This window comes from Brassica napus, chromosome A5, assembly GCF_020379485.1.
Source record: "Brassica napus cultivar Da-Ae chromosome A5, Da-Ae, whole genome shotgun sequence".
NCBI lineage: Eukaryota > Viridiplantae > Streptophyta > Magnoliopsida > Brassicales > Brassicaceae > Brassica > Brassica napus.
In genome coordinates this window covers 25,479,456-25,499,924 of record NC_063438.1, presented here as the reverse complement: position 1 = coordinate 25,499,924, position 20,469 = coordinate 25,479,456, and the positions used below count along the sequence as shown (strand labels likewise).

Sequence of the window (20,469 nt, the reverse complement as noted above, 5' to 3'; positions counted from 1 at the left end):
ACGTTATACATCTTTTTCAGCATATAATATGGTTTGTTTCAGCTTTCATCACTTCGCCTGAACAGTCACTGTTCTAGTTTTTGTCTTTTCGGGGTTTTTTACTTTAAAGGTATCTGATTCGTTTCAACAGCCCACCACTGATGCTATTATCACCAATGCTCCCCAAGAATGTTTTCTTGGGTCCACTTTCTCAGGAAAAATGTACACAACCAAAATGGCACAACAACGCAAGGAGATATAAACATTGATCTTGAAGAATCCATATATACCAGATAAACAGCGATAATAAGCTATGAATTTAACTCAATCAATACGGTTTCCTTCTAGTATTTAAACATATAATGTCAAACATATAAAACCATAACGACAAGAACCTAAACCTAACTACTATATACCACGATCCAATGCCTTTAGAATATGGTATCAATGGTTAGCTTTCTTTTGGGAGGCGATTTTTCTATGATTTGTTTCTCGTGCTCCATGAATGTAGAGCCTTTGTTTGCAAATAATCTTCTGAGGTTAATCACTGATAGCTCGTAGAAGTTTCCAACAGCAAGATCAGCCTGAACCAGATCATACCTGCATATTTGTTTTTTTTTAATACAAAGTTAGATGCCGAAAATGCCTCTTGTTAATGTTCCTCAAAAAGAGTAAACTAGATTACTTACGCTCTATGAGCACCGATTAATCCAATCGCCATCATAGTGCAGTTGTGAGCAGCTGTTATACCCCTTGGATCATCCTCAAACACAACACATTTCGCCGGCTTTCTATCCAACTGCACCAAAGTTTTAAAACTTTTCAACATTTTTTAGAAAAATTGGTTAGTATTCATATTTGAATTATTAACAGTACCTTCACAGCAGCAGAAAGAAACCTATGAGCTATAGACTCCATACCATCTTCCTCAGAAACTACAGCCTGAAACGGAGGATGAAGACAAGTGACAGCAGATATAAGCAAGCCATTTATCTTATAAAAAGTAAGATGATTCTCTAAAAGCTATTTATTACTGACCTGGAAATAGTTTTGAAGTCCCATCCGTTCAAGAGCATTCATCATGTTCTTTCGATCAAGATTTGAGACAACAGCACAGGGAATGCGAGCATTTGTGACAGCGTCGAGCCAGTCTCTAAGTCCTTCCTTTGGTTCTGTGAGCTGAAAATATCAATAGCGAAATTACTCAGGGAGCCAACATGCAGTTTTAGTAATACAAAGATTTGATAAAGATAAAGTCCTTACCCTGAGAAGATTATCATAGTATATTTCAGATAGCCTGAGTTTCAATGTATCGATCTTGCTTTGTGTCTTTTCCCAAAACAACACCTGAATCATCCATCAGTTAAATACATTTCCTTATGATAACATCATATGACTCTAACAGAAACATAGAGATCGTTATGGCTGACTCGGAAATATCAAACAATACCATGAGTGAAGGGATTGAACATACAAGAAATATTCAAATCATTGGTTTGCTTAAACTATATATGCAAGAAAATGACTGCTATAAATCACCAACCTTACTAAGCACATGGTCAGCGCCAGCATAAAGCATCAGTCTTTGAATGTCATTCTCCTCCGCAATTTCTTTTCCTGCCAAACAATTTAATGTACATATATCTACTTAGAGAACTTGACTATTAAATATCAGTATGATATAATTTAATGCTTCTGACGTTTTTACATACTAGCAAAAGAGCCCAACACACCAGGTTATCTCACTAGAACAATTCATCTTTCAGAAGTCTACTACGTAAACTAGACATTACTATATACTGCAATAACCATCTAAAGATCTGTATAGAAAAGTGATTAAACTGTTCAAATGCCGATTTTTGCATCCATTATATACTTTTGCAAAGTGTAAAACCAACAAGGGAACTTGGATTAAAGCAAGCACTACAGGTTGTAAGTTTCTTGAAGGAAAACACACTATTATACCATTTAAACGTTAAAACAAAACGCAAATCAAACACAATCACAGCCTAAATGAAGATAACCTAATGTTGAGTTCATTGATATCTCTCCAGACATTCCTTAAAAGACATGGGAAGTACTAAAAGCAGCTATTGCGCGACATCTCTTTCCACTCAAGTATATGCAAAAAGAAAATAGATTATAATTGGGTAAAAACAAAAGCAGGAGAGGATAAAAGCTTACCTTCTTCGGCAGCTAGCTGCTTCCAAGCATCCAATTTCAAACTTCGAGTATCAGCCTACAAAATTTGAACCATAATTCGAAAAATGAGATATATCAACTTCAGAATCCAAAACTACTAACCATTGACCATGCAAACATCATCTAAAAAGGCAATGAGTTGCTACTTCAAAGACGATCCTCGTGCCACACAATACAAGAAGAAAAACAAAGCTTATCTAAAACAGTCCCAAAACTTGTATGGCCATGGCAAATCTATTTACAACTTTTGAGATTTACCAAATAAATAGGGGGCACTCAGTATCATCTAAACAAACTAAAAACCAATAGACTTATAAGACAAACCCTCATATACTCCACCAGGAGAGGAAGCTATCGTAGCTACAACTACAAACACTTCCACTAACTAACTTGCAAAACATAAAGATGGAAGTCAAAACAATTACCACGACATTGTCCCAAGAGAAGATAAGCCCATAAGCTTCATCTGGTTTCATTGCGTAACGTATCCTTTGAAGAAACCCATCTTGCAGTTTCTCATTCCAGAAATCCTACAAGCAAACCACATGTTTTACCTACATATCAACCAAATAAAAGACTTCTAAACATATAAACAGCTCTTACCACATCGACTTTAAGAGGACCGTCCTGTCTAAAAGTCTCAAACCCTTCTCCATACTCAGCTCCAATCGCCTAATAATCCAACAAAGTGATCAACTTTCCCTCTTCTCAACTACCCAAAAAGCCAATAAAACTCACCTCTTGCATAAAGAGTTTGTTTGGCTTCAAAGCAAACCCATCAACGTCGCCGTTTTGAGCAGACCCAGAAGAACAACTCCTCACTACCATACGCTGCTGATGCTGCTTCACCAGCTTCGTATCTCTAGGTATCTGCTAAAAAGGCCAAAACTTTAACATCGATTTCAAATCAAAAAGCTACAAAGCGATGGACTTTAGATGCTTATACACACCAGTAAGCTGAGATTCGAGGGAGGGAAGCGGAGAGACGGCTCGGAAGAGATGAGGAGAGAGGAAGGGCGAGTACTGCATGAGCAGTCCATGATGATGATCATCGGTTTAGGGTTTCTTCTAAATCACGAGATTTAGGGTTTGCAACACGGAAGTATCGAAAAGGCCTTTTGTTCTGGTTCATACGTTTGGAGCCAAGACGACAACAACAACGTCTGCTTCTGGTGAAAGAGAGACGGAGGATGATAACACACAACACATTATCCAGTGTGAACATTTATCTTATATAAACAACAAAAATCATGATTTGGGCCCTATAAGGCCCATGATCACAAAATTATGTCGTTTATTTGTTTATATTAAGAAAAAAAATAATGGGTTTATATTATTAAAAAAAATTAAAATTAATTATATTATGAGAAACTATCTATCTAGATCAGATTTAAAATATACGAAAAATGATTCAATCTAATTACCTAAAAACATTTTTTATATAAAATAATCATAAACAAAATTTAAATTTGATATACGTATTTCAAATCAAAATAATAATTTAAAATTGATTCAAAAATATACATATATTTAAAAGTTAATTTTTACTAAGATATTTTATGGTAAATATTATAAAAAATATTTTCAATATATATAAGAAATTACAATACAAAGCTCAATTTCAAATACTAACTTAAATTACAATATTGAGTTTTACATTAAACGCTTTATATACTGAAGCTTATATTTTTTATTGTTGTTCTAAATTTTCTAACGACATTCTAAATTTGTAGTAATGTATGTTAAACTATATTTCATGGTATATTAGAATCATTCTATTTTTTTATCAATTAATTAGTAAAATTTCATAATACTATCTAAATCAGTGGAATAACCACTATAAAATTGATATTCTCTTGAAAAATAGGGATAACATTCGTTCAATGTCTCTTTAAACATCATCATATGTTAGTGAAGGATGCAACTATCCATTAAAAAGTATTTAGATATTTTTTGAATTTTTCTTCAAATCTATATATAAACTACTATGAATATATTGAGTTTTACGTTGAACGCACTATATACTAAAACATATATATTTTTAGTGTTATTTTAAAAAATTTAACCACATTCTACATGTATTAGTGTATGTTAAACTCTCTTTCATGATTCATGAAAATCGTTTTAATTTTTAATCAATTAATTTAATAAACCTTCATAATACTTCCTAAATTGGTGGAATAACAACTATTAAATTGCTATTCTCTTAAAAAATAGAAACAACAACGACTTCAAACCTCTTTAAACATCATCATATGCTAGTGCAAGATGCAACTATGTATTAAAACAATATTGTCATATTTTTTTGAATTTTTTTCAAAATCTATGTGTTAACCCTATGAAAATATTGAGTTTTTGGTAAACATTTTTATATACTGAAGCCTATAATTTTTAGTGTTGTTTTAAAATTTATAATCATATTCTACATTTGTATTAATGTATGCTAAACTTTCTTTCATGGTAAATAAGCATCGTTTAATTGTTTTTATAAATTAATTTAATAAAATTTCATATTTGAAGTTATAGAGTTTCTTCTCGAGATGCTCTAACATATATATAAGACATGCACCACAAGGGTGATAACTAATCTGATAAGTTAGCAAACTCAACAATATTTTGCTATTGATTATCTCTCACAGGAAAATGAAGGTTTCCGACGTTCTCATTTTCTTTTGCCTCATATCTCTCATAGCTTGTAAGTATTTGTTTTTTTTAGATGATAATGAAGGTTTCCGACGAATCAACACCTCTCTCATACGATATTTTTTTCGATTATGTTAGTTTGTTAAATCTAATAGTTAAGCAGCATATAACCCATTTCAACACTCGCTCAATAACAATTTTTTTCTTATAGATTAATATTAGTATTTAGTAAACGACTTCATCTTAGTTTGAACTTTAAACACTGTAGATCAATCATTCTCAAGTATTAGCATGGTGCGTGGAGGCTGGAAATGCGTTGCGAACCGAAGCCATCTTGCATGTGATACACCAAGAGATATCTCCAGATATATGTTAATCCGCAACCGCGAGAAGCTCTATGCGCTGATTGCACTTGGCCATGTGCTCACAGTGGAGACGAAGGAGATTGTATATGTCAATGCTTATTTATTTATTTATTTTAATGCTTATTTATTTCTTTTCCTTGTCGTTGCTAAATTCATCTATAGCGCATTTGGACCTTTAATAAAAGAGTTGATTACATAATGGGACACTTTTTGAGTTTCATTTACATCCAGGGACACTTCCCACTTGTTGCACACATTCACGGAGATTGAGGAAGCTTTGGACTATTTTGCCATCTGATAAAATTTATTCAAAGTAGGAGTACAAGGTGATACATGAGCTGACGGATAAATATGAGGATGTGGACATGAGTTTGTGGACAGATTAATGTTTTTGGTTTTTTTTTTTGATCAACAATGTTTTTGGTTTCTCTCGACAGAATTTTATTTGTTATTATTTCCTATTATTATATATAAATTTGAAATATAATATATATAATAAATTATATCAAGATTTCTATGTTTTGAGATTCATATGTATCTTTTAATTTTTATAAAATTTAAAAATGAGTTAAATGGACACAATATCGTGGATAATGTTGTGGACAATGCAATTTGAACACATTCATCTTTTAAATTTTATAAAATTTAAACCTGAATTAAGTGGACATAGTATCATGGACAACGTTTTGTGGACGGTGCAATTTGAAAAATTGTGTTGTGAACCCGTGCAATTTGAAAAATAAGTTATGGATAGCGTGTGTGTGGACGTGTACGTTGGTTCCTATAGGCGATAAGCACATGACCATGATCTACTAAAACAGCTAACCATTTACAAAAATAACATTGAAATGAAAAACACCCTGATTTAGTTCTTTTAAAGGATAACAACAACAAATAATTTTATAGTACAACATCGTTCAAAACAACTTAACACCGATGAAGTTGTTTTTGATACAACAAAACATATTCTGATGAAGTTGTTCCTAGTCTAGGTGTGTGGACAAGGGAGATGTGGACTGAGGAGTTGGGATGGACAAGTTGTGGTTTGCAAAACACAAAGACAACAACATCACTGCGGGAGATAGCTGTACCCAGCTTCTTCATGTAAACAGTCTTTTCAACAATGCTACCAAATAAAAGATGAAACATTTGTGTCAGATTCTTACAGGAGAATCTGCAGAGAGGTGAAGTAACCTGAAAGCCAAGATAACTAAACAAAGCAACCAACCAAAACCACTCTCTGCTCCACCCCTCCCATCCCAGAAGCTCTCCTCTTAGTTTCAAACCCACTCTCTGTCACTCTCTTAGTTAAGCTCTTTGCCGCATCCGCCGTCACCTCAACCTCAGTTCTAAGATCTCCGCTGCAACCGCTATCACTGCTTCCATTTCTTCATATCCTTCGCCGCATCCGCCATCACCGCTTCCAGTTCTTCACATTCTCCGCCACTCTCGTCCCCGAAGCTCTCCTCTTAGCCTCAAAATTTTGTCACTTTCTAAGCTCAGATCTCCGACGCATTCACCATCACCTCAACATCAGAACCGATTCAGCCAGGGCGACGCAGCCCCCCACACATCATCCCACTCACATCGAGTAGCATAGGCTTATTACTCGCAGCGGATTACAGAGCCTTCAAACAAAAGTCAGGAAGAAATCAAAGTCGTCAAGATGGAAGGTTTCTAATGAGTTGGTTTCTGCAAATTTCATGGCAACAGAGAGAGAAAGAGGAGAAAGAGGTTTATAAGAGAGGGGGAAGAGATTGAATGTGTTTTACGTTTTGATTTCTTCATCGTGGTGGAAAGGATCGAGTCTCCTCTTGTTGGGGTTTAGATTCAATTAACTGGATTCGTTTGTTTTTTTGAAGTTTGTTCATGTTCTTCGTCGTCAATGAGAATAGAAAGGAGAGACGTTAGATTTTATGTTTTACAGTTCCATGAATTGGAAAAGCTAATTTGAATTGGGAGAGAGAATAAATTTTTGGAAAATAAAAATAAATAAAATCTCTGCGTTTTACCTTCATAACATCTCCCTTACTTTTAGTTAACTTAAGTCAGGGGTATATAAAAGGGAAAAACCAAGAAGAATGTGTCTCACAAACACGAAGTGGCTTAGAGTGTATTTAGAAAGTCAAAAAGTGTCTCTAAAAGTAAATATTTCTTAATAAAATCATGATTATAAGAATATTTATACCTGATTACAAACTCGTAACACACCGTGACAAAAAAAAATTCTGCATCTATAACACCATAAAATAATCAATTGTTTTCGATTCTGACATTATACAATAGTATGGGTTAGTCAATTCGTATGTGGCAAGAGGACATCCTTCATGGATGTTTGAGTTCTTTGTAAATGAAAGTAGAGCCCTCTGATTGTTCCCCTTATTTTTTGTTGTCTATGGGGAGCTTGATGAATCGTTTAAGTTAAGCTTATGGGAGTTTGGAGTGAGGTAAGAAAGGGGTTGCAGGTTCGTCCCTGGCTCAGATGATGCCTCTGCTGTTCCGGTTTTTTTGGGTTTTATTTTGATTCTCAGTTATAGCTCAGGAACTCTTGGATGTTAGTTGATCTCTGATTGTATTTGGTTTTAACTGAGGCATTGCCTATCATATATATAATCCTAACTTAGACGGAAAAAAAACAATAGTAAAACATTATTACACGAGAATCTCGGTGTAGTCGAGATCATTTATAAACTTAATCAGTTCAGAGCTTTGAAAGATGGGCAGACTTTTAATTAAGTACCGTATTTGTAAATTATCAATGTGAAAAACATATTGTGTAGAATGTGTATGTATACAGTAAAGTATAAACTCTAAACGTGATTAATATTTATTATTCATTAAAAAAAAATGTAAATGACGTCCAGACTGGCGGGCTAATCAACGCTAAAGTTAACTGCTACCAAAGAAAAAGAATCTTCGACTTCTTCTTCTTCTTCCTCCTCCTCCTCCTCAACGACTAATCTCATCTTCATTCAAGTCCTCACCTTTTTATGTTTCACGCGCTTATTATTTCTTCCTTTTTGAAATTTCATCATCTCAGCAAGACAGCAGCAGCCTCTCTTCCTCTTTTTCTCTGCATCTGATTCGAATTTTTTTAAACCATTTTAAAAATCCGATCCAACGAGTTTCCCAATTAGGGTTTCGATTCTTTACTCTCCTTTTCATTCAAAGGTCCAAACTTTGTTGGTTTCTATGTAACTGAGAGAAGAAGCAATTAAAAATCTCATCTTTCTAAGGTTTTTATATTCTTCCCCAAAACCAATGTTTAACCTTTGAGTTTAGTTTCCATCTTTGAGATCCAGAACATGGGATCGAACCCCGAGATCGACGAACCCAACACCTCTCTCAAAAAAAGCAACGCCCTTTGCCCTCTCGATGTCTCATCCTCCTCCTCACGGAGAACACTCATCTCCTCCGACGGCAACAAACTAAAAAGCTGGTCCTCCTCAGTCACCACGGTCCTCCCTTCTCCCTCCGCGAAGTTCATGAAACTCGCCGAGCAGAGAGACGAGGTCTCCCGCTCGGTCAAAACCTCCAGCATCCGGGAACGAATCAGCGGCGTCCTCCACCGGAAAATCGACTGGACCTCCTTAGCCAACATGGGGAAAGAATGGATCAGAAACCCTATCAACATGGCCCTCTTCCTCTGGATCCTCGCCGTCGCCGTCTCCGGCGCCATCCTCTTCATGGTCATGACGGGCATGCTGAACCACGCTCTCCCTAAAAAATCAGAGAGAGACGCGTGGTTCGAAGTCAACAACCAGATCCTCAACGGGCTCTTCACTCTCATGTGTCTTTACCAGCATCCGAAACGGTTTTACCACTTGGTGCTTCTCTGCAGGTGGGGGCGTGATGACGTGGCTAAGCTTAGGAAAGTTTATTGCAAGAACGAGAGTTATAAGCCTCACGAGTGGATGCATATGATGGTTGTTGTGCTTTTGCTTCACTTGAATTGTTTCGCTCAGTACGCGCTTTGTGGGCTTAACGTTGGGTTTAGGAGATCCGAGAGGCCGCCTATTGGTGTTGCGGTGTGTATCTCCGCTGCTATTGGTGCTCCTGCTGCTGCTGCGTTGTACACTATGCTTAGCCCCCTTGGGAGAGATTACGATGATGATGATGATGAGGAGAATCAACTCCAAGGGTCTGTGAATAGCAGAGTGAGTTTGGAGAGGAGGTATTCTTTTGCTTCTAATGGGAACAGGATGGTTCCTGTGAGTGATCCTCAGTGGAGTGGTGGAGTTTTGGATATTTGGGATGATATCTCGTTAGCTTATCTTTCTCTGTTTTGTAGTTTTTGTGTGTTTGGATGGAACATGGAGAGAGTTGGGTTTGGGAACATGTATGTTCATATAGCGACGTTTATTCTCTTTTGCTTAGCGCCTTTCTTTATATTCACCTTAGCTGCGGTTAATATAGATAACGAGACGGTTAGGGAGGCGCTTGGGGTATCTGGAATCCTTCTCTGTGTGTTTGGTTTGCTCTACGGTGGTTTCTGGAGGATCCAGATGAGGAAGAGATTCAAGCTGCCGAGTTATAAGTTCTGCTTTGGTAACGCCGCCGTTGCTGATTGTACTCTTTGGCTGTTCTGCTGCTGGTGCTCTTTGGCGCAGGAAGTTAGGACTGCGGACTCTTATGAGATCGTGGAGGATAAGTTCTGTCAGAGAGTGCAGCAGGAGAAGAGTTTGGTGTCTCCTCTGCCTCGTGAAGACGGTTTGTTTGATCCTAAGGTTGGTATTGGGAGCTCGCCGAGGAGCGTGAGCGGAGCCAACACTCCGAGTAGGTTTTGGAAAGAGGTGCATAGTCCGAATGTACAGACGCCTAGAGGGAAAGATGAAGGGAACAGCGAGGTTGTTCTGACTCCGCCTTCTCCTTTGTCTATACACAGAGAAGTTTGATTTGAACAGCCATGGAGTCCTGAATCCGCTGGTGGTTCTCCTTACAAGTCTCTTTGATTGTTTTAACGTTTGATGGAAAACCGGTTTTGTCATTTGAGTTGTGATAGTATCCATATCTGTTTCCGGTTTAAAAACTTTCTTGTAATGTAAATTTGTTCAGCTACGGCCACATTTCTATAAGACTGAGCTTTTATGGTGCATCTATGTGTGGTGTGCCTTTGCTTGCTAGCTTTGCTTTTTTACTTGCCTGTTCTGGTGAAAATACCGGTTAAATTCTGTTTTAACAAGATATTTGTCCGGTTTGGTATAAGGCTTTGATGTTGGGCCATTTGGGTTGTTCGATATAGCAAATAGGGTGATTGAAAGCGAAAATGGATTTATAATATGGCCCATTACACAAGAACTGACACATAACAAAACTGAAAAACCCAAATAATTGTTTAAAATAAAATAAAATAAAATCTTTAGCTTTATATTATTAATGTTTTTCTTTGCTGTGTAATAAATTATATACTAATCAAAACGTAACAGAATCGAATAAAATCAAACTAGAATAATTCGGCACGTTTGCTAGTCTGGTCCAGGTTTATTCTCAGGCTTAATGGAATACATTGTTGATCTCACTATCTATAGCCAACAACATTTACAAATATCTTACAAGATCGGTAATGGTGTTCTCCATCTGCTTTAAAAAAGATTTCATTTACTTTAACAAATCATATAAAGCTATATAATGTCATAAATTGTCATTTTAGACTAAGTTCACTAATATAGTAATTAGGCGTCGCTGTCAGAAGAGTTGTTTTCGTTGAGAACCACATCAGAATTCCAATAACGTATAATTAATTTTTGTTTGTGTAATCAAAATTTTGTACTTCCTTTTGTAATCAACTTGTTGTCTAATTCAAGATTTATAATATATTTCAAAGCTTGCCTTTGGTTTCCTTTTAGACTCGAATAGTTTATTGATGTAGGGCTTCCCGCATTTGATTTGAGGCCATAATAAATGTTTTGACAACCATTTGAACATTTTTTAACTTATAAATGTATTACAATGAGTAACTGGACGTGTCATGGTCACAGATGGCCACTCTGCTTTACATGAACACTTTGCATTGACATGTGTAATGGTGATTGTGCATTATACTGCCGTTGAAACTTCCATTATTGGATGGCGGGGCCAACACACACAAACTGAACAGGTTTCTTTGCAGATTTCTTAATCACTCTACCAATCATTTACTACAATATTAATCATTTCGGTTAATGAATAATTATCCGTGAAAACTCACCCAAAACTATGTGTAATGCATTACTATCAACAATTTAATTAATTCATATTCTGCTTTCTAATTTGGTTTAAAAAAAAACATTTCCTTCTTAAATCAACCAAAGTCAAGATATTTACCACTAGCAAATTCAGTTAACCTATTAATTTATTCACCTAATTACACGGTAAGATCAAACATTAGCTGACTCGACTTTTAAGGAACTTTATCGCCGGACCCTACAAACCACATTAACCCAATCATACGACGACACGTGCTAAATGTCCGAGAACTTTAAAAATAGGGTGGGATGCAGAGAATCAAAACCCAGCCCCCATAGCCTACGGCTATATAAATCCCCGATTCATCGCAAACAATTTGAATAAGCTTATCTACGTTGTTCATCTCTTAATCATTACCCTAATCCAATTTCTTAATCCCAAAAACTCTTTCAAGAACTGGATACTCTGGCGGATTCTGAGACCAAGAACCGAGACGTGGTTCTGAAGCTGTATGACGCCCTGAGATCTCGCGACGTCGACTCCGTTCACCGGACCCTAACCCCGGACCTCGACTACTGGTTCCACGGCCCTCCGCCGCACCAGTTTTTGATGCGCACGCTCACCGGCGTCTCTCCGCCGTTTCAATTCTCGCCTCTCTCCGTCGTCTCCTTCGGGTCCACCGTCATCGCCGAGGGCTGCGACGCCGCCAGCTCCGTCTCCTGGATCCACGCCTGGACCGTGTCGCATGGGGTGATCACTCAGGTGAGGGAGTACTCGAACACCTCGCTCACGGTTACAAGGATCGGCAGCGTCGTCGCCGGGCGCTCAGCGGAGATCAGGGCGTCGCATTGCCCCTCCGTGTGGGAGAGCAAATTCTCGGGTCGGGCGGGAAAGTCCGTTCCGGGTCTGGTTCTTGCGATTTGAGGATTTGGTAAAGGTTATTGCTGCAGCCACGTCAGATTAATAACTAAATAAAGGCGGGTGCTTACGTGTCGGTGTGTGGTTGGTTTGTTGTTTTATGGGTTAAAAGGATTTGTGCGGTTGAGACGCGGTGTGGGGCTGACGCTTAAAGGTCGCGTTTTGGTCGTCGCTAGTTCTTTTTTTTATTTTTTGCTTTAAAATCGTGCATTTGTGTTTTAGTGCGTACAAGCATGGGGAAACCCATATTGACTTGCGCCGTTGTGTCTGATGTAACGTTTGGCTATGTTATACTAATAAAGTGCTTTTGGGATCTTATTATATTAAACGTTGTTTATATACGAGGTGTTCTGCATTTGTTGAAAGCTGCCCATTTCACCATTTGGGTGGAAAAGCTGTGAATTTGTGTATGTATAGCTTTACTGCTGTGAAGGAGTTGAGTTTATAAGATAAAACATTCTAAAAACAATAATAAGTGAAGATGTTAAAATTCGGTTTTCTTTTACATAGGAGATAAATTATATAGTAAACGAACTATATAACCACTTGTTTTTGTTATAACTGAAATAAAAAGTGCTTTTCGGATATTATAATATTCGTTAAACATGTTTATACTATTTGAAGTTCTGCATCAGCATGTAAGTTATAAAAGCTGTCTATTTAGCTCATACCTCTGCGGATTAGCTGTGAAATTTGTGTATGTCCCTGCTTGTTATTAGTTTGACTGACTAACAAGTTGAGTTTATCGCATATTTAGAACTTGTTAAATATTATACAGAAAAGTTTTTTTTACTAAAAAGTTTAATACCCCCTTAACAATTGATTATCGCATATTTAGAACTTGTTAAATATTATACAGAAAAGTTTTTTACTAATACCCCCTTAACAATGTATCATTGTTGTACACATGGTTCTAAATCTAACATGCACTATAATTTTAAAGTGATCACTGGTTAGGTACGTTAGACAATTTATTTAGGGAGTTTGATGTCCCCGGTAAGTATGAATCAAGTTTCCCGACTTAGGTTTTGAAAATTATGATTTTTAACAACATTTGCATTTGGTAGTGAAACATATAACGTTTATTATATGTAACCGTGGACGCAAACAATAACAAAAAAAATTAATTGTGAAAGAGAAAGCTTCGAAGGAAGCAACGAGGAAGGTCTCTCATGCGTCTTTTTGTGGATGTGGACACGCACTTAATTATCTTTTGGCGTCATTAGGTCAAAATGGTGTGACGATAAAAAGATATTAACAGAACTAATAAAACATAACTAATTGACTGGAGGATAACACCAAGAAAACTCATTCGTTATTTAATTTGATTGTGATAAAAGCCAAAAAGGACGCAAATATTGACATGCACTGAACTAGTTGTGTGTTGGATAATGTCCCCATGCCCAAAAGGACAATATATGGTTTGGAAATGTGTGTTATCTCCCTTCAAATAAAAAAAATTGTCGAGTATCTTCCTTCAAATACTTAGTTTCTATTATAATTCCAATCCACGACAACTAACATTTGTGGATTCATAATCTTCGTATTGGACACGAGTGATTTCTATCAGTTTGATGTTAAGGTCTAGAGATTATATATACACAAGCAGGGGTATTTTGAACAAGAATGTACATTAGAAACCAGCTAACGTAAGTTAAAATAAAAACTAACAGAGAATTTGGCAAAGAATTTGGTTTTATTAGGCCAATTAAGTAACCCTTCAGCCGGTCTAATGACATCTACCGATTTTCTTAAAACTGAATTTTAGGCATGCATGCGTTTCTAAAGCCATAACCCTTGGCATATACAAAGATGGGTTATAGATAAATGCGTAGATTACGCAGCCAACTTTTCCTAAGAAAGATATTTGTGATCACTTAAAACCACGTTGTCTACCCGTTTTCTATAAGTTGTTTCACCTTAACCGAACCAAATTTAATATACATGGCATGTGATGATTCCTGTACTGTACAATAAATAGTTTGGTAGGAATATTTGTAACGATAAATATTTAATGAAGTCTGTGTGTGTGACCCTGGTGCAGCATGAAGAGAGGAAAATTCTGGTGGCCTCACGGAGGACACATTGACGATGGATGTTCCATGCCACCGTTGATGGTGAAGATGCGACTGTCGGAGAAATCAACAACGTAGTAACGATCTCTTTTCTTGATTGCTTGAGGAGGAAAAAATGATTATTTCATTATTCTACTGAATGTGACAAGTAGAATACTATACTTTTCTAATTACTATTGTATATAAACAATATCTATAGTATTATTTTTAAGTGTTATCAACATAATATATAAGTAACAAGTGAAGACCCTCATCAAATCTGCATAGTGCATACCCAATAAAAATGAAACACATGAACTCTATCTAATTATGGCAGTGTTTGTTTTACATGCATCCAATATGTTCGCCTATTAAAATCTGACATCTAGCAAGACAAGCCTACCAAATTGTTTTTCAACTACTTCAATGTATTCAACTCGTTTGAATTTACATATTTTCTCTAAGAAAAAAAAAACACCCCACACTACAGTGTATTAACATGATGCCCCTGCAACTGCAACGTCTTTCTTCATTCGCTGAACGATATTACCGAAACGCCCCTATAAACTTTCTATTTTTGCATCAGATCCCAAAACACAAAAGGGCATTATCGTCTCGTAAAGGTTTCTATTTCGCGCCAGTTTTGCTTGTCTAGGAAAATTAGCAGCGTTACTCTGTTTCACTCTACTATCTTCCTTTTTCAAAGTCCTCTTCAACTTTCTCAGCCAACATTGAGAGAACTCTAAAGATTTAACTAGCTTCAACACTCAATCTCTCTCTTGAATTATTTTTCCTGATCTTCATGCATTTCTGAGCTGAAATCTGCAGGAAGTGTTGTCTCTGAAGATCCTGGATCTGTTCCTTCTCCTCTCTCTTAGGATCCCTAGCTCGTTTAGGTAAGGAGTCGTGATCTATCAGATCTTCCATGAACTTTCGATTTGTTTGTTTACTGAGCGTCTCTCTTCTTATGTGTGTGAGATCTTTTAATCTTTGCTCAAGTTAGTAGATGATTAATAGTGGCGGATCTAAAAATTTTTTTAGTCGGAAACTTTGAATTAGTTTATAGACTTTTCATGATAATGTTTATAATTGTAAATAAATGTCGAAAAGTTAATTTTCTTTAAATAAGTCTAAATAATTAACATAAATCTTTTTCTTGGAATTTAAGCTAAATACTTTTAAACAAATTAAAGACTTTGAACTAATTATTCAAAAAAAAAAAAAAAACAAATTTGGTCGGGGTACGTGATCATGTTCGTTGTAACATGATTCTTGTGTTAAACCATTCACTAAACCCTTTTCATTTAAGCTAAACAGTTTTGATTCTCCCTGTTTCAGTGTGAGAAGCAATGGGTGCAGGGAGGAAGACAGAGACCTATAAGCAAGAGGATGTCCAAAACCTATATGGAACCATGTCTGTGAGGAAGCTTCAGAAGGGAGATCTCTGCGGTGTTATATTTGGATGCAAGTTCAGCACAATTAAAGAGTGTCACGCTAAGAACTTGTTTGGTTAGTTTCTCTTTAGCAAAATCTATAATCTTTTGTGAACCATGTTTTGATAATTGATTATATTCTTGTGATGACCAGGCTTACCAGGCCCTCACATGGCTTACATCAAGAACATTGAACCTGGTCTGACGCTGTTCTTGTTCAACTACAGCGACAGAACACTTCACGGTGTCTTTGAAGCCGCGAGTGAAGGAAAGCTGAACATTGATCCCAAAGCTTGGTCTCATAATGGTACAGATCCAAGTCCGTACCCTGCTCAGGTAAAGGTACGTGTCCGAGTGAAGTGTGAGCCTTTGTCTGAAGAAACGTTTGGACCAGCGATTGCTGATAATTACAAGGATGAGAAGATCTTTTGGTTTGAACTTGACCGAGTTCAGACAAACAAGCTGCTACGTTTGTTTAAACCATCACCATATGTAAGGGCACCACCATCAACATCCAAACATGTTGTTGCATCACCATCATCATCGTCTAGAAAGGCTATTCCGGCTTCTTCTCTTGTGGAGATAGGTGATGTAGGAGGAGCGCCACGTGTTGATAAGTGGAGCAGTCTTTTCAAACAAGACTCAAAAGATGAAAAAACTAAAGAATGTGAAGTAGCTCAAAAACCTGTGTCACAATCTGGTCCAAGTTACTCATCAGTTCTGAGAAATGCGATCAGTGAATCTTCAGCTAGACGTGAAGCTCCATCTCAAGCAAGTAAAGGAGTTGTGTCCTCACGCCAAGATGTCATAGTGAACACTTGCGAACAACACATTTTCCATGCAACACAAAATGGGAATTCTGCTAAGGCTAAGAATATAATAGGACCTAGCAAGGGAAGTTCTGGTGAGGATGCATATTCAGAGATTGATTGGGATGCTGCATCAAACTTCCAAGCCCATCTGAAAGGACTCAACATGATTTTGGAGGATCCTAGGGATAAGGATGGTTACAATGAGGGTAACATAGGATTTGCTTCTTCTTCTTCTGTGATGGACAATGATTGGGAAGATGAGAGGGTATCTTGGGAATATGAGGAAGAGAATAATATAGATAAATCATCGTGTGGGTCCTCGTATGTTACCGCCATGTCAGGGGACGCATTTGAGGACAATGGAGAAGAGAAAGAGAAGCTTTGTCTGGATGTCTTGCGTGAGGTAATTAGTTGATCGCTCTTACTTGCTTTATCACGACTCTAGCTTAAGGTTATTTGGAGGCTTATAAACAATTTAGTAAAAGTTTTTCTAAGAATTTAAGTTATACACTGATGATTTACTAGCCTATGCTCTCACTATTGAAAATATTTATGAACTATTTTTTTTTTTTTTAAGATATGGGCGGAAGTGAAAGAGATGAAGCAAACTCAGATGAAACAAGCTGAGTATATGATCTCGTTGCAGATGGATCTGGTAAAAAATACACTTTGTAAACTTTGTAAATGGCCACTTTCTTTTGTTTCAGGAGGTTCAAATACTAGTCTTTTTGTGTGGGTTTTTCTTGCAGCTTGAGTCAAGAAAAGAGATACTTCGACTGAAAGGGCTATATGGAAGTTCTTAAGCAAGCATATGGTAACAACGAGTGAAGAACAAAACTAATGGAGTTTGCAACTCTCTCAACCTACCTTCCTCCTCTTTCTGATAAAACTGGAGGAAAAAAGAAGTTTGAATAATGTTTTCGTGTGTTCGAAGCTTGTCATTGACTCTCTTGTTGTGTATTGTATCCTTTTGACTTGGTGTGCTTTCAGTTTCAACTTTCAAGTAATGTACTTCGAAAAGCTAATTAGGGAGCAAAATGTTTGGGTCAGGGCTTCTTAAACGGCTGTTTTAGTGCTCCAGTTCGACTTAACCTTTTCTACTAGTGGAGAAGGATATATATAAAGCTGGTTTAACCAAATCGACCGGTTCCATTACTGAGTCGATAATGGATTGATCAGTCCATATAGATTCATATATACTACAAGTTGTTAAAAAAAAAAAAAAGATTCATATATACTACACAATGGTACAGGCCTTAAAAAAGATGGAGCCGTTTATGGCTAAAAGTCCAACAAGCTTTTTAAGTACGCAGGCCATTACGTAGAGGCTTATCAGAGTTCCTGGCCGTGACAACAAAATTAAAGAGAGACACGTGACGGACATGCAGAACTGCAACTTTGACCAGATTACGGCTTATTGATGTCTTTACATTCTAATGCTATACTCCCTCTGCTTCATAATAGATAAAGTTTTAGTACTTTGCACACATATTAAAAAATTATCTTTTCTAAACATAAAATTATTAAAATATAATTTTAAACTAATTTATTTAATTATAAACAAAAATAATAAAAACACAATTGGCTACACAGTTTTTGATAAAGTTAAAGTTATATTTTAATGAAACAGAGGGAGTATTATATGCGTAGAAAGCGTTTTCCTAAAAAAAGTGCAGCACACACGATATGATCATATTCAATTCGCATATCAAAACCAAATACTCCTTCCGTTTTATAAAAAAATAATTTTTTTATTATTTTTACACATATTAAAAAAATATATTAAACTAGCATAAAAAATTATATCGTTTTCTGTAATTTTTAATTTTCAATAATTTTAAACTAATAATAATTCAATAAAATCAATTAAATTTTTTAGAGTTTACAATTTCTTTAAAAAAAAAAAAACCAACATCTTTATAAAACAATTTTTTTTCTATAAAGTGTATCCTGAATATAATATCATTGTCAAAAATTAATTGAATTAAATATGTCTCTTGTGTGTGTGTGGGGGCCTGGGGGGAGGGAGGGTTATCAACTATGCTAAGGATTCAATTGCTTACCCGTATCGAGAACGCGTTTTTGTGGTGAGGATTAAGACACGTGTCAACATATGAGACATTGACTAGTCTCGCATTATCCAGAGAAGGTTTATAAATACCCTCGACCCCGTTGTCGAATAGAACTTTAAATCTGAAAGAGAAAAAGAGAGAGAGAGAGAGACAGTAGAACGAACGCGAAGAAGATATACAAACTACAAATCGAACAACAGCAACAAAAAAAAGGAAAAGTGATTGTTGACCATTGAAGAAGAGATTCGACTCGAACTTTGAAGTTATCAATTCCAATAAGTACGTCGAAATTTTCTATTCAATCTTCTAGGGTTTATGTGTATTTTGTTACACGCTTTCTTTTAACTAGCTTGGTCCCCACGATTAGGTGTTAAAAAGAAAATTGGATTTTTCCTCCTTTTTTTTTCTATAAATAAAAGACAAAACAAACTTGATGGCCAAGGAAAAAACATACTTGGTGGCTAAGTAGTTTCCGTGTCTTTAATTATTATAAATTCTATATGATTTGATCGTTCTCTTGTTTTCTAGAATACTTGAGAGAGTTTTCTGAGCCCTAAGCTTTTTTTTGGTCTCTTGTAGATTATTTGATTTACGTCTGAAAAGAAGAAGAAGAAGAAGATGGCAGTTTATGACCAAACAGGAACCCATACAGTATCGATATCAAGGAAGAGGAAGTCAAGAGCTAGAGCAGACGGTACAACGGTAGCTGATAGACTTAAGAAGTGGAAAGAGTACAACGACTCTGTTAACGCTTCCTCTATAAAACAAGGAGAGAAACCGAAACGTAAACCTCCTGCTAAAGGGTCTAAGAAAGGCTGTATGAAAGGCAAAGGTGGACCGGAGAACTCTCACTCTAGCTTCAGAGGAGTTAGACAAAGAGTTTGGGGTAAATGGGTTGCTGAGATCCGTGAGCCTAATAAAGTAAGCAGGCTTTGGCTCGGCACTTTCCCTACGGCCGAAGAAGCTGCTTCTGCTTATGATGAAGCTGCTATGGCTATGTACGGTCCTTTAGCTAGGCTTAACTTTCCTCAGCAGTGTGTTGGCTCTGAGTCTCTTACTAGTACGTCAAGTCAGAGTGAGGTGTGTAGGGATGAGGATAAGGCGGTTCTTGGTGTGGAGCAAGAGGATGTTGATTGTAAAACTAGACCAGTTAGTGAGATTAAAGATGTCAAGGAAGTATGTGGTGATCATGCGTATACAAGGCTGAATGAGTTTGATGAGGAGTATTGGAGCAGACTGTCGAACGGGTTAGAGAAGCCGAAGGAGGAAGAAGTGATACGGCCGCGGCAGGAGTTAGATATGCTTACTGTTGCGGATTATGGTTGGCCTGGTGATATGCAAAACGAGCAGGGTTTTTGGGATGCGGATGATTCTTTTGATATTGATGAACTCCTTCGTGATATTGATGTAGGCCTGTTAACCGGTCATGATCCGTCCCAAAACCAAAGCCAGGTAGTACACCCTGGTGGATATGATTCACATCCTCTTCCGATAGAGCCACAAGACAATAATCATGAGTTATTCAACTTGAGTTCTCTGGATGGATCTTTGACAAAGTTCTGAAGTCATGAAGTGGTCTGCAAGCAATAGAGTATTTGATCATATAGTAGCAACAATAAATTGGGTGTTAGTTATTTGATTTCACAGTTAAAAGTATCAATGTTAAAGAAACCTCTATGGTTTTACAGAGGACTATCAACTACAAGGATTATTTGGATTTAGACTAACGAATTACTAATTTATTTTTAAATATATTTTACATTTATATTATATATTTATTTTATTTTTTAGTTTTTTTATCATCCGTTTTTAGTTTGATTATAAAT

General features: G+C 36.6%; 5 protein-coding genes across 6 annotated transcripts; 4 read left to right on the top strand and 1 right to left on the bottom strand.

Annotated features, from left to right (window-relative positions):
* Positions 1–215: 215 nt before the first annotated feature.
* Positions 216–3,393, bottom strand: LOC106452642. Of its 2 annotated transcripts, none has more exons than XM_013894799.2 (11): positions 3,132–3,393; positions 2,920–3,054; positions 2,785–2,853; positions 2,607–2,711; positions 2,164–2,218; positions 1,523–1,596; positions 1,243–1,326; positions 1,018–1,158; positions 856–921; positions 669–778; positions 216–579 (listed from the first exon to the last, which is right to left on the bottom strand). In XM_013894799.2, exons 1-11 carry the CDS (start codon positions 3,231–3,233, stop codon positions 411–413), a joined length of 1,110 nt encoding a protein of 369 aa, XP_013750253.1. In that variant the 5' UTR covers positions 3,234–3,393; the 3' UTR covers positions 216–410. The 2 variants fall into 2 exon arrangements, with proteins under 2 accessions (XP_013750253.1, XP_013750254.1); XM_013894800.3 differs by having other exon boundaries at positions 2,920–3,051; positions 3,132–3,392.
* A 4,532-nt stretch (positions 3,394–7,925) lies between these two features.
* On the top strand, positions 7,926–10,288 carry LOC125609085. The gene has a single exon (XM_048779979.1). The coding sequence runs from the start codon at positions 8,495–8,497 to the stop codon at positions 10,082–10,084; it is 1,590 nt and encodes a 529-aa protein (XP_048635936.1). The 5' UTR covers positions 7,926–8,494; the 3' UTR covers positions 10,085–10,288.
* A 1,436-nt stretch (positions 10,289–11,724) lies between these two features.
* LOC106452644 (senescence associated gene 20-like) lies at positions 11,725–12,590 on the top strand. Its single transcript, XM_013894803.3, has one exon. It carries the CDS (start codon positions 11,964–11,966, stop codon positions 12,276–12,278), a length of 315 nt encoding a protein of 104 aa, XP_013750257.1. The 5' UTR covers positions 11,725–11,963; the 3' UTR covers positions 12,279–12,590.
* A 2,437-nt stretch (positions 12,591–15,027) lies between these two features.
* On the top strand, positions 15,028–17,596 carry LOC106345569. The gene is made up of 5 exons (XM_013784750.3): positions 15,028–15,222; positions 15,665–15,835; positions 15,914–16,974; positions 17,149–17,226; positions 17,321–17,596. Exons 2-5 carry the CDS (start codon positions 15,676–15,678, stop codon positions 17,372–17,374), a joined length of 1,353 nt encoding a protein of 450 aa, XP_013640204.2. The 5' UTR covers positions 15,028–15,222; positions 15,665–15,675; the 3' UTR covers positions 17,375–17,596.
* Positions 17,597–18,619: 1,023 nt separating this feature from the next.
* Positions 18,620–20,397, top strand: LOC106345570 (dehydration-responsive element-binding protein 2B). Its single transcript, XM_048779976.1, has 2 exons — positions 18,620–18,922; positions 19,223–20,397. The coding sequence occupies exon 2, from the start codon at positions 19,262–19,264 to the stop codon at positions 20,204–20,206; it is 945 nt and encodes a 314-aa protein (XP_048635933.1). The 5' UTR covers positions 18,620–18,922; positions 19,223–19,261; the 3' UTR covers positions 20,207–20,397.
* The last annotated feature ends 72 nt before the right edge of the window (positions 20,398–20,469 follow it).

Bases quoted from the DNA above. Each gene is read 5' to 3' on its own strand.
- LOC125609085 (XM_048779979.1), top strand. From the start codon at position 8,495: ATGGGATCGAACCCCGAGATCGACGAACCCAACACCTCTCTCAAAAAA.
- LOC106345570 (XM_048779976.1), top strand. From the start codon at position 19,262: ATGGCAGTTTATGACCAAACAGGAACCCATACAGTATCGATATCAAGG.
- LOC106452644 (XM_013894803.3), top strand. From the start codon at position 11,964: ATGCGCACGCTCACCGGCGTCTCTCCGCCGTTTCAATTCTCGCCTCTC.
- LOC106345569 (XM_013784750.3), top strand. From the start codon at position 15,676: ATGGGTGCAGGGAGGAAGACAGAGACCTATAAGCAAGAGGATGTCCAA. The intron at 15,836-15,913 runs GTTAGTTTCTCT...TGTGATGACCAG, and splicing joins TCACGCTAAGAACTTGTTTG to GCTTACCAGGCCCTCACATG. The intron at 17,227-17,320 runs GTAAAAAATACA...TTTTTCTTGCAG, and splicing joins TCTCGTTGCAGATGGATCTG to CTTGAGTCAAGAAAAGAGAT.
- LOC106452642 (XM_013894799.2), bottom strand. From the start codon at position 3,233: ATGATCATCATCATGGACTGCTCATGCAGTACTCGCCCTTCCTCTCTC. The intron at 922-1,017 runs GTCAGTAATAAA...CCTCCGTTTCAG, and splicing joins GACTTCAAAACTATTTCCAG to GCTGTAGTTTCTGAGGAAGA. The intron at 779-855 runs GTACTGTTAATA...ACTTTGGTGCAG, and splicing joins TTCTTTCTGCTGCTGTGAAG to TTGGATAGAAAGCCGGCGAA.